Source organism: Lampetra planeri, chromosome 35, assembly GCF_965212315.1.
Source record: "Lampetra planeri chromosome 35, kcLamPlan1.2.h2, whole genome shotgun sequence".
Taxonomy (NCBI): Eukaryota; Metazoa; Chordata; class Hyperoartia; order Petromyzontiformes; family Petromyzontidae; genus Lampetra; species Lampetra planeri.
The window spans coordinates 11187588-11205953 of record NC_136141.1 but is presented as its reverse complement, the minus strand read 5'-3'; the positions used below and the strand labels follow the sequence as shown (position 1 = coordinate 11205953).

At 49.6% G+C, this 18366-nt stretch overlaps 2 protein-coding genes across 3 annotated transcripts; one reads left to right on the top strand and one right to left on the bottom strand.

Annotated features, from left to right (window-relative positions):
• Positions 1 to 546: 546 nt before the first annotated feature.
• On the bottom strand, positions 547 to 5346 carry LOC144730177 (uncharacterized). The gene is made up of 5 exons (XM_078610779.1): positions 5337 to 5346; positions 3425 to 4964; positions 2256 to 2450; positions 1486 to 1753; positions 547 to 914 (listed from the first exon to the last, which is right to left on the bottom strand). The coding sequence occupies exons 1-3, from the start codon at positions 5344 to 5346 to the stop codon at positions 2399 to 2401; spliced, it is 1602 nt and encodes a 533-aa protein (XP_078466905.1). The 3' UTR covers positions 547 to 914; positions 1486 to 1753; positions 2256 to 2398.
• Positions 5347 to 5482: 136 nt separating this feature from the next.
• TXN2 (thioredoxin 2) lies at positions 5483 to 12183 on the top strand. Of its 2 annotated transcripts, none has more exons than XM_078611228.1 (4): positions 5483 to 5697; positions 7873 to 8163; positions 9235 to 9358; positions 10161 to 12183. In XM_078611228.1, the coding sequence occupies exons 1-4, from the start codon at positions 5498 to 5500 to the stop codon at positions 10320 to 10322; spliced, it is 777 nt and encodes a 258-aa protein (XP_078467354.1). In that variant the 5' UTR covers positions 5483 to 5497; the 3' UTR covers positions 10323 to 12183. The 2 variants fall into 2 exon arrangements, with proteins under 2 accessions (XP_078467354.1, XP_078467355.1); XM_078611229.1 differs by lacking the exon at positions 5483 to 5697 and adding an exon at positions 6167 to 6971.
• The last annotated feature ends 6183 nt before the right edge of the window (positions 12184 to 18366 follow it).

Genomic DNA, 18366 nt, shown 5'->3' with positions numbered 1-18366 from the left:
TGGTTTCATAACATCGTCAAATTTGAGATGTTTGGCGTAGAGAGCCTGCTGGTGAATGATACAGTGAAGTTTAATAGCGTTGCCTGCTTCTTCGCTGACTTTATTGCAGATCAGTGTGGACAATCCACTCCACTCACCAGCCATGGCAGGCGCACCATCGGTAATGATCCCAGAAACTTTACTCCATGGTAGTTTCATATCATCAACAGCTTCACAAACAGAAACGAATAAATCTGTTCCTCTGGTTTGCCCTTTAAGGCTTTTGAGATCAAGCAGCTCCTCTGTCACGTTCATGTTGTAATCAACTCCTCTTACATCGCTGAACCACTACAGTGCAGCTGCCATGTGCATCGGTGCATTCAAGCAAAGTGACTGAACCCTCGACGGAGTACAAAGTGCAGACCAAATTGTCAGCACCACTGATATCACTTTCTCCACTACGGGGCTTTGGCAGCCGTTAATGTAATGATTCATCACGGACAGAGGGCAGAACAGATCGCAGAATGAAGTGTGCTTCTCATAAAGACGTGAATAAAACGCTTAAAGTTTGAGCAAATGGCTTTTATTAAAAAGTGCCATATTATAAAAAGTAAAAAAAACACTCAAAACAAATAAAAACAAATCAAAAGTCGTGCTCTGCCATTTGCTAAATATATGTGCATGGAATACAAAAAATATATAAGAAAGTAAGTGAAAAGAAGTGAAGATAAAAAACAAAGAGTATAAAGCTAAAACCGTGTCCGTTAAAATGCCCGACAGCGCCGCCCCTCCGCTCTATCGGCTAGCGCCGCCGGTGCCGGCCCACGTGACGCACCAGGAGCATCAGGTCACCGGTGTCTTGGGCGCTCGCAAGGCCGGCCGCCGCAAGCGTGGAATGCTGGCTTCGTGCCAGCCGCAGCAGCGCCGTCGTCGGCCTGCCGGAGGGGGGGGGACAGTCACGTCACCGTCGTCATGCACGGATCGCTCCACACGCACGGCGCCACACGCACCGACTCACGCGCTCGCCCGTCGTGCAATCCCTCCCCACCCCGTCCCCCTCAACCGCCAAGTCGCGGTTTGATTAAAAAATCTATTTCTTGTCCCGTCTGTCTCGCACCACGAGCAGAACCAATCGATCGTTTTAATCGCCGCAGTGTCACTCGCAATCACAATGAATGTTCGCACGATGACAGCCGCCATTCGCCACTAAGCGGCGTTGACGGCGACACGGAGCTCGTGCCAGGCCGCGTGCGCTCTGCCAGTTGCGTACCCGCACGCACAAACACACCCATGGACGCACGCAAACACAAGCACACACCCGCACACACGCGCACACACACACACGCAACGATCCCCCGTGTAGCATTAACAGACCATTGGGGCGAGTGCTGTTAGCGAGTAGCACGCGAGGGGGTGGGTGGCCAGCACCACGCCCGATTGCCTCTATCTCCCCAGTGCTAGCGACGTCCACACACCGCACCGGGTGCGCGCGCGCACGCGGCTCACCGCTCCGAGTGCTGGCGCTCCCGCTTCGTGCAGGAGGGCGAACTGCTCGGTGTTCTGTAGACGCGGGCGCAGGTCCGCCTCCTCCCGTTCGCCGCCAGCACCCGGCGCCGCCACCGCCGGCTGTTGTTCCGGGCCGTCCGAGGGCGTCGCCCGGAGCCGGTTGGCGTCGGTCGGCCTCCGGGGCGCGCCGATGCCGCCGCAAGTCCACCGCCGCCACCAGCAGCTCCGGCCGGTTCATTGTAAGGCAGCGGCGGTGGTGACGACGACGCTGACGAGGGGGGGGGGGGCGTTAGAGCGGGGCGCCGTGTCGCGGGCGCCCACCCAGGCCGCTCGTGTCGCGATCAAAACGTCGTGGTTTTGTTATTTTCTTTGAACCCATCCACGTGACTTTACCCAAAGATCCGAGAACATAAATTCCTGCCGCGGTCACGAAAGCTTCAAGTCAAGATGCCATTATGACGGCAAAAGCGACAATACGCGGCGCCCGCGGCCGTTGTCAGGGTCACGCGAACCCGTTGACGTAAAAAACATTAACCCAATCGCCCTCCGCCGATCCTCCCCGTGCCGTGTCAACGACGGGGGACACGTTTGACCGCGCTTCACCACGCCGGCCCGTTGCGGGTTGGTGAAGGGCGGCAGCCCGGGACCGAGATTCGGACGTCACCACGCGCCACTGACGCCAAGCCGGGAAGCGAAGTCGGATTGCCAGGTTCTCAGCGCGACGCCGCCGCTCCAAAGACGAGACTCCCCCCGTGGTGCATCTCTCTCACCTGAGCGGCGACGGCGCCGTCTCGGTCGTCCGCGGCCACAACCGCCACCGCCGCCGGCGCCTGCTGGCGGCGCGGTTGCGGCAAAACCACACAGCGCTCCACAACCAGGCAGCGCCGCCGCAGATGACGCGGCGTGGCAAGGCCTAGGTGGTGGCCTTGCAGATGGGGCCCAGGGTAGCGGGCGCCCTCCTTAGGCTGACGGCAAAGCCGAGGGTCGGGAGGGGGGGGGGGCGCAATAACAAGAAGAGGCTTTCACTCTAAACTAGGGCTGGAGGATTTGGGGGAAATACCTAATTGCGATTTTTCTGACAGATATTGCAATTGCAATTTGATTTGTGATAAAAAAAAATTGTTCAAGTCAAGCTTCAGTTCAATATTCACTGTGCAATAGATTTAAAACATGTGATGCAGCATTACCACATGATACCATCAAAATATGAACTGCTACATATATTCTAATGCAAGGATGAGAACTATAAAAATATATGAATTGCTTCCAACATCTATGTATTTTAAAAAATTTAAATAGAACAATCAAACATAGAACAATTGTTAAGTGAAATCAATAAAGTTATAATAATAAGTAATAAAACAATTTACACCAATGGAACCTCATTTGCCAATAAAAAATATGATAATTGGTTTTTTACCCTTCTATCTGGCAAAAAAACAAGGTGTCAGTTTTGTTGCCAGATAGAAGGGTAAAAAACAAATTATAATAAAACAATTCCAATAAGTAATCGGACTTTTAAAATGGCAAAAAAAAATCGCAGCCTTTGCGATTTCCTAATCGCATTGCTTCAAATTGAGATTTCGATTTCAAATCGATTAATCGTTCAGTCCTACTCTAAACCAGTGGTTCCTAACCTCAGAAGTAGGGTAACTTGCACAGCCCCAGGTTAAGAACCACTGCACGAAACGCTTTGTTCCCAAATATGTTAGGGGAAACCTCAAGGACCCGGAGAAAAAACCATGCAAACACGGGGAGAGATCCATCTCTCTCCTCACTCTACATGACACACGGGGAAAGGGTAGAGACGTGACGCTCACCACCACGCAGCGAGGCAGTGGTTTACCACAGTCCCCACAATCCCAGCACTATCCAGGCTGGAGCCTGCTTGGCTTGTGAGACACATGGGGGGAGGGGGGGGTAGAGACGTGACACTCACCACCACGCAGCGAGGCAGTGGTTAACCACAGTCCCCACAATCCCAGCACTGTCCAGGCTGGAGCCTGCTTGGCTTGTGAGACACACGGGGGGAGGGGGAGGATATAGTATAAGGTAGCAGTGGACAAGAGTGTATAGTATAAGGTAGCAGTGGACAAGAGTGTATAGTACAGGGTAGCAGTGGACAAGAGTGTATAGTACAGGGTAGCAGTGGACAAGAGTGTATAGTATAGGGTAGCAGTGGACAAGAGTGTATAGTATAGGGTAGCAGTGGACAAGAGTGTATAGTACAGGGTAGCAGTGGACAAGAGTGTATAGTATAGGGTAGCAGTGGACAAGAGTGTATAGTACAGGGTAGCAGTGGACAAGAGTGTATAGTACAGGGTAGCAGTGGACAAGAGTGTATAGTACAGGGTAGCAGTGGACAAGAGTGTATAGTACAGGGTAGCAGTGGACAAGAGTGTATAGTACAGGGTAGCAGTGGACAAGAGTGTATAGTATAGGGTAGCAGTGGATAAGAGAGTATAGTATAGGGTAGCAGTGGACAAGAGTGTATAGTACAGGGTAGCAGTGGATAAGAGAGTATAGTATAGGGTAGCAGTGGACAAGAGTGTATAGTACAGGGTAGCAGTGGATAAGAGAGTATAGTACAGGGTAGCAGTGGATAAGAGAGTATAGTACAGGGTAGCAGTGGACAAGAGTGTATAGTACAGGGTAGCAGTGGACAAGAGTGTATAGTACAGGGTAGCAGTACAGGGTAGCAGTGGACAAGAGTGTATAGTACAGGGTAGCAGTGGACAAGAGTGTATAGTACAGGGTAGCAGTGGACAAGAGTGTATAGTATAGGGTAGCAGTGGATAAGAGAGTATAGTATAGGGTAGCAGTGGACAAGAGTGTATAGTACAGGGTAGCAGTGGATAAGAGAGTATAGTATAGGGTAGCAGTGGACAAGAGTGTATAGTACAGGGTAGCAGTGGATAAGAGCGTATAGTACAGGGTAGCAGTGGACAAGAGTGTATAGTACAGGGTAGCAGTGGACAAGAGTGTATAGTACAGGGTAGCAGTGGACAAGAGTGTATAGTACAGGGTAGCAGTGGACAAGAGTGTATAGTACAGGGTAGCAGTGGACAAGAGTGTATAGTACAGGGTAGCAGTGGACAAGAGTGTATAGTACAGGGTAGCAGTGGACAAGAGTGTATAGTACAGGGTAGCAGTGGACAAGAGTGTATAGTACAGGGTAGCAGTGGACAAGAGTGTATAGTACAGGGTAGCAGTGGACAAGAGTGTATAGTACAGGGTAGCAGTGGACAAGAGTGTATAGAACAGGGTAGCAGTGGACAAGAGTGTATAGTACAGGGTAGCAGTGGACAAGAGTGTATAGTACAGGGTAGCAGTGGATAAGAATGTATAGTGTGCTGCTAGAAAACTGAACGTCGTCACGAACAGCGACGTCGACTGCCTGAACCTGCGACAAGGGCCGGGGACGCGGCTTAGTGACGGAAACAACCCGCCGTGAGAACCGCCGCGAAACCCGCCACGCGCTCACCGCCACACGGACTCGTGGGACTCGTGGGGCTCGTGGAGCTCGGGATTAGACGCGCCCGAGAGGACGTCTGACGCAGAGACGGAGGGACGGTGCCGCGTGGATCGTCAGATCGCGAGGAGGAGGCGGCGGCGGCCTCCATCCAGCAGCGGATCAACCCCGGCACTCGCTGCTGGCGGCGACGTCACTTTTTGTACCGTCGGGCTCCGCGCCCTCCTTTACGTTATTGTCATTTGCGGCACTTCACGACACCAGCGCAATCTTACGACACGGTCGTCAATAACACCGACGTCAAATATAAATGTATGGAATAGGCGATATTTCGGGCAGTGACCCTTCACTCCCTTGCAGTAAGTAAACTTTATGAGACTTCGCGACATCACGTCCGGTCAAACTTTACGCCATGTTGACAGTAACTTTGCGACACTTCACGACACTTGGCGGCACTTCACGACAGCTCTGCACTGCTTCACGGCATCGCGGCTGCCGTAAGCCGCAACGCTCACCCGTTGTAATTCCCCGAGGTGGCGGATGCCCGATTGGCTCGCCGCCCGCACCACGTGCCCCGCTGTAACCAATCGTCGCACTCGCTTCTCGAACCAATCACCGCGCTCGCTCCGAGTGAATCCGGCAGCAGAAGCCACGGCAGGAGCGCGAGGTCACGTGGCGCGCTCGGGGTCACGAGGCAGAGAGGTCACGCGGGGTGAGAGGTCAAGCGACGAGCGCTCGGGGTAAGGATAGGTCACGGCGACGTTTCGGGCGATGGCCCAAGTTCTTCATGAAGAACCCCTGGGCCCATTGCCCGAAACGTCGGCTCTCGCGTCCCCACGCGGCTCTCCGGCACGGGGTCCGTGGCGCCCCGCGTTGAGTCGCATTCATGGGACCCGAGTGCTCTCGGCCACGGTTCAGGCTCGGAGCTGGCTCAAGGGAGCCGACTCAGCCACGGCGCTCAACTCGAGGAGGCTCTAAGCACGATCCCCGCCACGCTCACGATTGCCATGAGCCTCAGCCGAGCCACGGCTGTGGAAGCGACCCAGCAGCTCTTTCCGGAGCTGAGCCTGAGCCGCGTTAGAGGCCAGAGCCAAGCCGTGATTAAGAAGGCAACGTGGGCAGTGATCGTCTCGCGTTGGGAAGGTTTTTTTTGTTACATTTCAGTTGGTGGTCGACTCGGTCTTAACATCTTCGACTCTCAAGGTCCAATAGAATTCCACTTTGTGAGAGTCAACAGTGGTTCTAGATAATGGCTCGGCATATAAATGTGGAGTTTCCATCGCTGTTCAGGACCAGAGATGAGCGCCGCGCCATTGTTAATCTGACGAGGGAAACGGACGTCTTCAACATTAACCTCTGTAAATGCAAGTCTGTTGGGCAGTGTGTCGCTTAAATTGCACTTTAAAGGAAAGCCGCCCTATAAAGTCACCGTCTCCCCTCTCAGCAAGGTGTCATTTTGTCTTTAGCAGCAGCAGTGAAAATTGCAAGCCTTATCTTCGAGTGATAACTATTGACGTGATTTATCGACCCGAAGGAATGATGGGCCGAGTCGAGCACCGATCGATTGTGAAACGTGCAGTCTGACCATCATAGCACCACCATTTTGCCAACTTTGAACGAATGTAAACCTAACCCTGTCAGGCCCGTGTGCCTCTAACAATAGCCCACATCATAACTCTCTACGAGCTCTAATGCTGAAATTAAGTAATTTGGTTATATATTTTTTATTTAAATTATTAACCTCGTGATTGATGCATTGAATCGCGTTTGTAACTCTACGTTTTTTGTTGTAATGTTCAGGATGTATATCATGCATCGTTCTTTGATATGACACCTCGTGAAACAGTTACTGCTATCCTCATTCGGCCACCCTGGTTCTAGTTTCCTCGCCGAGGACGCGGGCAGCACGAAGCCGGTTCAGGGCAGCTTGCAAAATGAGACTTGAAAAGGCGCATTTCTCGCGTTCACGGATTTATCAAAAACTCCAACTGCCTCCCCTCTTCACATTTAAAAGGTGGAGCCCGTGACCGTGTGAGTTTTAATTACTCGTATGTGCCTGTTCTGGCGCAGTTATTCAACAATGGGTCTGCTGGAGTCCAGAGGACTGGGCTGTCAATATGTCCACTCAGTTCAAAGGAAACCGAAACAATTGGGTGATGTGAGACATCAAAACTTATCCATGGCAATGTGGCGGCATGTATCCGTGTGAACGGCTACAGGACAGAGTCCCCAGAACAGTTTCCCAATCCTTTTTGCGCGTGCTGGGCTCAGATTAACATGGAATCGCTCTCAGTGTGCACTGCACAGTGACATAGCCGGCGACACGGGACTCCCACCTTATAAATGTCACTTTGTCATTAATACGTTCAAATTGTGTCGGCTAGCCTGTGATGCACAGCCTAGGTATGCAGCTAGCGGTAGCGCTGCAGCATCAATGTGTGAGAAGCAAATAGAAAAACAGCAATTGTATTGTCACTGACAGGAATAAGAGGACAGCTTGAAAGGCAGCTGGCTATTACGATCAATCCGTCCTGAAAACGCCGAATCTCAGATCCGAGTACTAACGGCTCAACCTGGTTAGCACTCGGATGGGAGAGTGGGAATACCACGGCTTGTTGGCTGGGGTTGCGAGGCAGTCGGAAGACAGCAGTAGAGCAAATAATTATTGACTTTGCAGAGCTTTACGTATTGTCTGCTCCTATACGTGGGTTTTCTCTAGGTAATCAAGGCTCTTCCCACATTCCAAATGCTCAATAACTGAACTGGCTAAAGATGCCAAAGTGGAACTATCCTGAATGTTAGGTTTGTGTATTCATAGGATACGAGCAGTGAATTGATCATGACTGATGATCGTTCTTATAATACTACAGCAGCAGTGATGCATGCGCCGTGTGCATGCACATGCACGTGTGCAGCCGCACATTATTTTTGCAGCAGATGGCGCACAGGCAGGTGCTGAGGCGACTGGTGGTGGTGCAGGAGGCCGTGAGCAGGGCGGCGCGCGGCTTCCATGCTCCGCTCTCCTCCTCATCGCTGTTGCTGACGACGCCATTGTCGAGGCCGCTCGACACGACATGGACACGCAGCGCGCGCGGCTTCACGTCCACGGCGACGCGCGCCGTCTCCTTCCACGTACAGGACGTGGACGACTTCACGGAGCGCGTGGTGAACAGCGACACGCCCGTCGTGGTCGATTTCCACGCGCAGTGAGTTGCTCGGTTTCAATGTCGCATGAATGTGGCACCTCTGAGACAGAGCTAATGGCGGTAGTCAGATACGGGGTTCCTGTAGTAGGATCGCAAATTCTGGTGGGAGGGAAGAAGGTTGAGGTGGTAGAAGAGTTTGTTTACTCAGGCGGTGATGTCCACAGCGCAGGGGGCTGTGAGAAGGAGCTCACGTCACTTTCGCAGGACAGGATTTGTTGGGCTATGAAGTGCCATTTCTACTACGGTATGGATTGGAGAAGTTGCTGGCGTTTGAGCACAGGTGTCTTAGTCAGATGCTGGGAATTCCGTGGCAAGACGGAAGTCCAAAAGTGAACGTCGCAGATGGGTGTTGTAAATGTCATTAGGCAGGATTTGTGAGCGCCGATTGCTGAGACCAAGACGAAGACCTAAGAGCAGGTGGAGGGAGATTGTGAGGTCAGATCTTGGAGGTCACTGCGTGTCGACTACAGCAGCTGTGTGACCTGGTGGAGGGTAGAGAGTGTTGGCGACGTTCAATTCGCATGACATCAGTGGCTCCGACCATGATGACACCTTGATCTTAAGCACCTCTGGTGGCTTCGGTCGCATACGGTGGATGAGTAAAGAATAATCAATTCTTACAAGATTCAATGAAATTTTAATGCTGTTACTTAGACGTCTAGTTTTTACAATTTCATTCGTATCATGAGCTTAGGCATTGATTTTAATAGAAATAAATTAAATAAAAAACATCTAAATGTAACTAAGGAGTGTTGCAACCTCCTTTAAGCGGGAAGTCATCATATGAGTCTATATATCTAGAAAGGCTTTAAAGCTGTCAAAATATCACTCAGACGATTTCCAAATTATAAACCTAAATTCAGAAGAATCCTTCATACAATTCCTTAACCACTCCTAAAGCTGCTTCATGTTTCCCATTCAAGTCGCTCGTCACTTTTAAAATATTTTGTAACTTGGGAAACCCAAAAAGTCACCAAGTCTAGCGACAAAATTGCCGAGTGGGGAACACCACCTCGGGGCAGTCCCGTCGTCCGTCTTGGCTGGCGCCCAATGTCTCCTGTACACTGACAGGTGGTGCGGGCCCTGCAAGATTCTGGGCCCTCGCCTCGAGAAGCTGGTGGCCAAGCAGTCGGGCAAGGTACTCATGGCCAAGGTGGACATCGACGACCACACGGACCTGGCCGTTGAGTATGGGGTGAGTGGACGAGGCCACCGTGGCGTTTGCAGATGGCAGCGGTGGGTTGATATCCCTCGAGGGATGCACTTCTTAGCAGTATGCAGGTGTATTGGTTCCCATGGTTCTTAAATATCAAACCCACGAGTGACTGGCATGCTTTGGGATGACTGGCATTTAGACACCCAGGCTTGTGTAATTTACTGAAGCCTTGCAACAAATGTGGCAAAAGGCAAGGTTTGTGCCATGTTATTATCTCAGGTTCCAGCCCTACTGGAGGACAGCCACTGATGATTTCCTACAAAGTGGTACTCAGTGACTGCAAGTTTAACGTTTAAAATAGGCAGCATCAATCAACTCAGTAGCATATTGTAACTGAAACATGATTGGCACCTCATCTATTCATAGATGGCTCTTGCCTATCGTTTTTAGCAACACAAACACATTGTTACCCTCCTAATGTTGTAGTCGTCGTAACTGGTTCAGAGTAAACGAATGGCAGTGTAAGTAATTTGTCCACATTAACTGTGCTGGCAGGGGCAGCCTCTTGGTGGACCAATAGATGGGCATATAGCAATTCAAGGCCCATTACCACCACCTGCTCAGGGCAACAACGCCCACATCCCATGTAATAAACTAAAGAGACCAGCAGGTAGGATGTATATTGAACTTTCGCACCGTACAATGCCAACTGTGCTAATCGGAGGTGCGAACGCAGAGGTGCTAATCGGTGGGCAGATGGGCGGCGAGTGGATTGACCCGTGCCCGCATGCACTGCTGCTGCTTGACTGGTGCCCTATGCACTGCTGCGCTGTGTTCCCAGGTGTCGGCGGTGCCCACGGTGCTCGCCATGCGGAACGGCAGCGTCGTCGACAAGTTTGTGGGCGTGCGCGACGAAGACCAGCTGGAAGTTTTCCTCAAGAAGCTTGTGAGCCCCGTGGCCTCGGCACAGAGGGAGGCGGGTGACACAAAGAGCACTGAATAGAAACACGGGGGGGGCAGGGGGGTGCCTTTGTTGAAACTGAGCCGAGGTGATGGAGGCAGCTGGCTCGTGGGTTCGGCGACGCTTCTTTAACCTCATGGGAGAGAATGTAACGCAAATGTATTCGCCAAAATGAGGACAACTTTGTTACACTTACAACGATCCCTTATGGTAGTTGTAAATGTTGCAAACGATCACAAGCTAGTTTCTACAACGAATACATTAAACTGAGTCTAGATAATTGAAACTGCACAGGTAATCATCTGATTACTATAATTTGTCTCTATATCCGCGTTGGCTATGTAAGTGTAGGCGTTCTGTATTTAAGGATCTGCATTATGTTACGTGTAGGTTGTGTGATGTGGTAATGTGCACGAGTGCAAATTGTTGCCATTAAACCTGCATCACTTTGCTCAATTTCCCACAAATTTCTGAATGGTTGGAAGTGCTCACCAATGTGTGCATCAACCCATACCTCCACGTGAAACCTGTAATGTTTTAAGAACTCTGCAAATCTGCAAGACTCGTGAGGGTGACAGAGCAAAAGTGCTTTAACTTGAGTGTCCGAGGTGTCTTAAAATGCCCTCACTCTCACTCAATGAGGGTGAAGAAAGCTGCTTCTAATAGCCTGTGGGTGTGACACAGCACAGGATAAAACATTGTTTAAGAAGAGACTGACATTTGAGCTCTTACTTCGATGATAGCACTGTCTTAATAACAATAGTAACTACATGATTTGAATCCTGCTACCACGTGCATGACTAGCTATCAATGGGAAGTGCTGGGTTTGGTCTGTGGTGTGTTGCCTTTCGGAATAAATATACATTTAGCAGGGACTATTGCACAACAGGGAAAGACTCCAATCCACTACAGAAACAATTTCGAATTTGACCAAGTCTAAATGGGTTGCGTGGCATTGAAAGCTCTAGCCTTACAACACCTAGTCACGGCCGTAACCTCAATGTTTGTCACTTAAAGCTTCGCGTGAACATTGAGCACGCAGCTGCACTCTCCTGGATCCACGTCGATCCCGAGTTTCCACGTTCCACGTTGTAACGGCACTGCTGATGAGCCCCATGTTGTCGACTCCAGAGTTCCATCTCGTGCTCTGTCTCAGCAGAATGCTATGCGGTCACACTGCAGAGATGCCGGGACGTGGGTAGCAGACCTCGGCAGGAGCTGATTTACTTACCCAAGGACACGTTGTCGGCACTGCCATGAGCGGCAGTGCCGGCAACGTCGCGCTGCCGTCCACCGTCTGCCACCAAATTGAATCTATCATGACACCTGCTTAGCAGCACAGCCTCCACTGTTTACTTACAGCTGTTGCTCATACGAAAACAATCTCTTGTTTTTTTCCCAATATCGTGAAGAAGTCGTTGCTTAAAGTAGCAACTTACAAAGAGTGCTTTCAGTCACGTATTTTAGGGAAGTTGGAAACCCCTATTGGGTTGCAAGCACTTGTGTTGGGCACAAGTTTGGCTCCGTAATCCAAGCTTTCCCTGGCAAGCCTTGTTACAAATCATCACAATTCCTCGTTTTTACTTGCAGAGTTAAATATGAACTTTGGCCACACGGTACTTGTAATTGCGTTCATGGAGGGGTTCTCGAGCCAAGGCGGAGTTTGCATTTGTGTGTTTTGGGAGTCTGCGTGTGAGCCTGCATCGCTCTGAATCCTTTTGTTTTATTATTTACAGTATTTCTTCATGTATGGTTATTATTGCATAAAACACAACTTTGCAGAGTATTTACCTATTCAATTATTGTGATACATTGAACATGTTCCTGATTTGAAATTGCAGATTGTTCTCTTGTTGTAGTTTGTACTGAGTGGACATTGTCAATAAATCACACCTGTATGAAATGTGCCTTTTAAGGTCTTTCACAAACGTCGTACAAATCGCAATGGAACTGTAAAGTACGCATCACTCCTGCTCGCATACAAGCCCCAGGTTGCTCCGTGCTTATCGCGCTGGTGCACATCTCCACCGGTAGCTCGGAGCCAGTGGTAAACGTTCCACATTACCATGGAGTTGCCAACCCTCTTGGGACAACTACTGACTTGCCACAGTAGTAATTATTTTCCTGAGTACAGAGGAATGAGTCGTGTTGACTGCCGACTGGGATTAAACTCAAACCGAACAACGATGTGAGCAGTGTCAGCCCATGGTTAAAATTTACAATTCGGTTCTTGGCGCATATATTTGCTTCTAACTCATCATGCACATCTACAGCTATTTCTCAATCTATTGCTGGATGAAGGATTCACGCAGTGCGGGTCAATGAGTTTTTTTTACCATACTTCATGCCGGTTGATGCAGGTTGCTGAAGGATGCGGTTAGCATAGAAACAGTACATTCCAACAATGTATTATTCTGCACTGCCCAACACGCCGCTCCGCTGGACTGTAACACCTTCAATGCGTGGTGGTTATCTATGCAAGCTTGATTGAGGCACAAGCATCGCTTGGCTTATGAGGTCGGGCGCATCCCAGATAATTTGGCCACAGGCCCAACCACCCACCGCCGTCATCGCTCTCACAGCGCGCACGACGCTCGCTCGCGGGCCCTGGAGTTGGTGGCGATGGGAACGGCGCCGGGGCAGCCCACACCCCATGGAGTTGTCGGGCACCGCGAGCTGCAAGAGGTGAAAGCGCCGTCCTGCAATTGCCACTGCTGGTGGTAGGGCAGTGTAAATGGCATTTTAATCGTTGCGACATTAATGGACAATGCGATTTCTCTAAATTGGACCAAGACGCCGGAACACAATGGCCTCATCATGTTAGAATAATATCACGACGATCTTCTTGGTTCTTTCGGAAAAGTCACGTAGAATGGAAATAATAAAAATAAAACATAAAATAATTCTCACGTTTCGGCCACAACGCAAGCAGCCGTCCTCAGGTGAAGAACAGGACAAGAGTCTGAATGACACACTCCAGGCTTGGAGCGACTATTTAAGCTGGGATGGAGGGGGGAAGGGCGCCTTGACAAAATAATTTGCATATCAAGAGGAATTTAGCATATTTATGGGAAATGCAGATATGCGATTAGTACTACTTGTGAAATGCGTAGGAGGTTTGGCGGGGGGTTTAAAGTCATTATGCCCGTGCATTATGCAGGATTAGCAGCATCAAAGGGAGGGGATAGGGGTAACATTAATAAAGGGAAGGAATGTTAATAGTATGTAGCTGCAGTAATTAAACCACCACGTAAACAACTAAAGTATAAACTACATAGTATCATCAGTATACTAAATATACTTTCAATAAGCTGAGCTATTTGTTTGTAGAAAGTTCCATTCCAGGTGAAGTATGTATTGGTTAAGCAGTGTCTCACCAGGGGGGGTACCCCAGTATTCAGTCCTTGATGAACAAAGTCTTTAATGATTGCGATGGTGTCAGGTCAAGGAACTTTGGTGAATAAGGAAACCACATAATTAGCAGCATCAAAGGGAGGGGATGGGGGTAACATTAATAAAGGGAAGGAATGTTAATAGTATGTAGCTGCAGTAATTAAACCACCACGTAAACAACTAAAGTATAAACTACATAGTATCATCAGTATACTAAATATACTTTCAATAAGCTGAACTATTAACAGTAAGTAATACATTACAATTCTATGTCGCAAAAAATATAATATGCTTCCAGCTAAACTTTGTTCTCTTACATCATGTCGCAAAAAATATAAATATAATATGCTTACAGCTAAACGTTGTTCTCTTACATCACACGAGTCTACACCGTACTATATACTGCCATAGACAAACCCAACATTAAATTTTATACTGTATTACTATACACCATTGTTATATTACACTATGTATTATTCTACCCACCTTAATGTATATCACACTGCTGTATATTCACTATACAATTACGATACTATATATTACTTTGTACATTGTATTAAACATTACAATTTTATATTATTTATTATTATACAATCCGCTATACACTGTACCATTGACCGTCGCGTGAAAGATACTAAGAGGAAGCAATGAAAAATGTCAATGGGAGAGTAATGGTAGGAGACTTGCAGCAGAGCAAAGAATCCATTCCCTGCGGAGAATACAAGATATATAGTCAATGCCAGTGAGTGGAACGCGGTCTGAAAGTCACCGTAAACGTGAACACAATCAGTTAAGATCCGAAATGGTTTATTACGTCCTTGATGATTGAGCCAGAATCCATCTTCTCGGTTGAAATTGTCTCTGTGTTTGTATATGTGGATCCGCCTCATGAACGAATCTCTCATGGTAGCCAGATGGCTTGCAGAGAACCTCTGTCTTGGAGAAGTCAATATCATGTGAGCCCACTGAATTGTAACAGTGATCTGCCACAGCTGAGGTGTTTGTCCTACCGTGTTTCAAGTCTGCTTTATGTTCACGGATGCGGTCCGAGACATGTCGTTTGGTTTCTCCAATGTAACTGCTACCACAGAGGCAACTTAATTTGTAGACGCCAGGGTACTGTATGTCTGGAACCACATCTTTTACAGACGGGACCAGATCACGGATTTTATGTACTGTGTTGAATCGGACCTGGATCTTATGTTTTATCAGGATTTTGGAGATCTTTTTTGTGACCCCAGCAATGTAGGGTAAGGTGATGGTTTTGAAAGGCTCCTCAACAGGGTCCTTCTTGATGGTTGGAGTGATGGCTTTGCGGATTGTGTAGTCGGAGTAACCATTAGCCTTAAGAGCTTGGCGTACGTGTTTGAGTTCACTGGCAATGTGTTCCTGGTCGGAGATGCATTGGGCTCTATGGTATAGAGTCTTGATGAGGGAATTCTTCTGGGATGGATGGTGGTGGGAATCCGGTTTTAGGTAAGCATCCGTATGGGTGGCTTTCCTGTAGACAGAATGGCTCATTGAACCATCAGGTCTCCTTTTAATTAGGACATCCAAAAAGGGTAGCTTGCCATCTTTTTCGACTTCCATGGTGAATCTGATGGCTGGGTGTATGGAATTGATGTGGTCGAGGAATTGGTCTAGAGCAGGCCGGCCATGTGGCCAGATGACAAAAGTGTCATCTACGTACCTCTTCCATAAGGTCGGGCGTAGAGTGGCAGTCTGGATGGCGTCAGTCTCAAATTTCTCCATGAAAACGTTGGCTACAACCGGAGATAGGGGGGAGCCCATTGGGGTGCCCTCAGTTTGTTTGTAGAAAGTTCCATTCCAGGTGAAGTATGTATTGGTTAAGCAGTGTCTCACCAGGGGGGGTACCCCAGTATTCAGTCCTTGATGAACAAAGTCTTCAATGATTGCGATGGTGTCAGGTCAAGGAACTTTGGTGAATAAGGAAACCACATCAAAACTGACAAGCAGGTCGTCTGGGGACAGGGAAATCCCCTTGATTGTCGATACCAGGTCAGTAGAGTTTAATACCGCAGAGGTGGTTTTTCCAGTGAAAGGCCGCAGGATTTTAGACAAAAAACGAGCCAGTTTGTAGGTGGGGGAATTGATAGTAGAGACAATGGGACGAAGAGGTGTATCTTCTTTATGTATCTTTCGCAAGCCATATAATCTTGGTGGCCTGGCTGCAGAAGGTTTCAACGAGAACTGTTTGGTTTGATCAATTAATGCGGTTGAATCAGAAATGATTTTGTTGGTTTTAATGACGAGGCTGTTGGTGGGGTCTCTTTTTATTTTTGTATAGCTGCCATCGTTGAGTAGTTCTTGAATTTTATTGTTGTATTCTATTTTGTCCATGATGACAGTGGCATTGCCTTTGTCGGCTGAGAGGATGACAATGTCATCCCTCTTTTTTAATTGAGCTAATTCAAAACGCTCATCTTTGCTGATGTTGCTAGCTGGCATCTTAGCGTTTTTGAGGGTTGCAGAGATTTCAGATCTTGCTACGTCTGCAGCGATGTGACTCAGGCCCTTGAGAGCCACATCTACTCGGGCAATGATCGTCGACGTCCACTGAAAAGGGGACGGCGCAGAGGGCCTGCTCGGTTCGCGTGAGGCTGCAAGTCGCAGTGATGCAGCTTCCAATCCAGCAACTTTATTTAACAAAGTTAAATCATGGGCCTAATCAGACATTAACATCGTCTATTTTTTCTCGATCACAATTGTCCGTGTTAAATACCAACGAGTTGACCTGTGGCCGCATGTGCGGCACTCACGCCATGGTTCTGCACACTACGTGTTTGATGCTAATTTCATTTATTTAATGCTAATTTCATTTATTTAAATAATGGAGAAGTCCACGACTTCCTCCTTATGCACCTGCCCCGATACTCTATTTAATTTTTTTTTACTATTTTTATTTTACCAGGTAAAGGCCCACTGAGCTATATTGCTCTCTTTCATAAGCGACCTGACAACAAATGATAGCTCAACGAAGTGTTTCTAAATGTGGAGGGCAACCCTCTCAAGGTAGAGAGACACACAAACGCCAAACACGCAGCTGGCGTCATCAGGGTCGTGATCACTCAGAAGGCTGCTTAGACCCCCCACCCCTTCCTGTCGGATCTGCGCCTTTCCTTTTTAGACCACGCCCCATTTAGGCTCCGCCTCCTGCGTGGTCCCACCCCTTCCCCAGTACACGGGGTAGGGCTGGTTTGGGTGGTGGTGAGTGGTGGTGTCAGTGGTGAGGTCAGTGGTGAGTGGTGGGGTCAGTGGCGGTGCGGGTGGAACAGCTTCACGACAAACAGTTCCCTATTGGAGCAGCAGCAGCGGCATCCTCGATGTTTACAATGACTGTACAGGACTTCTGAAACAAACCCCGACCTGACGCTAAGACGCCACCACGCACTGCTCACTCCGCCTGCAGTGACAGTCAACACTGCTGCTCTGACACAGGCAGCTCGTCAAGCACTCTCCGGACCCTTAACCTTACTCCCAACTCAAACCTTAACAAAAACCCCCACACCAACAACACCCGCCATTCACCACTAAGTGGCGGTGACATCACCACGGGCGCCTGTGCCAGGCCAGGTGCACTTTGAGGCCACGTGAAGTGTTGAAGACTCGCCAACAGGTCACGGAGCAGACCCAGCAGGTGCCATGGGCTGACTGAGAAGACTGGCAGATGCCCCCTACTGTGCCAGCTTGCTGCATTCTAGCCGCCCGGCGAACACCAACCCTGGCCCAAACACCAGCCCCGTGCCTCACCAGAACCTAAGGCCTCCCTCCTGTCGAGACCCGGGTTCAACCTCCGCCCCCGGCGGGAGGTCGCTGCTCCTGGCGAGTCTGGAGTTGCCTCCCCTCGGCCGGACGCACTGCGCAGACGTCTCAGGTTCGAGCCCTCTCCATGCCCTGCCCATGACGCCCCCCCCCCCTCTCTCTCTGCCTGCGAAGCTCTCTCTCCGTGTGGTGTCGTCTTCCCCCGTCTGACACGAACGGACACAAACACAACTCCCAGTGCCCTCCCCTCCACAGACACCAAGTGCGACCCCCTCTCCTCCCGTGTGCCAACTGCGTCGCGCACTTCAGCGCCGTCCCCCACGCTGCGTCTCGGCCCCGAGCGGCATGAGACGCGAGCCCCGGAGTTCGGGCCGAAGGGTTCGATCCTAGAGGCAGTGCAAGGTGGTTTGCCTCGAGGACGCTGCACTTTGCTTCCCCCCCCCGCTCACCTCCGATTAGCACGATTGTCTACGTACGGTGCGAAAGAGGTTCAACGTACATGCATGCACTGGTCTCGCAAGCCGAGTCGCACGCGGCTGTTCGCGCCCTCACCCGGGTGGTGCAGGATGTGGGCTCCTGCAGCAGCTGTGTGTGCTGTATGTTGAACTTCTTTCGCACCGTACGTAGCCAACCGCGCTAATCGGAGGTGTGGGTGAACTTGCTTGGCTGCCGCTCCGTTCCGATAGCGTCCTTCGGGACCGTCTATAAATGACGTCACGCGATTTTGGACGATTTTTGACACCCCCCCCCCCCGAGTCACATGGCGTCACAAAAAGTCAGACCCCCCCCTCAAATACGTCACAAAGCTCTGCCTCCCCAAATAAAACATGCTTCAAATCGCTTTAAACTATTGTCATTGTAGTGCGTATTTAATGTGGCGCTGCACTCTGATGTTGTAGGAGAAAAGATT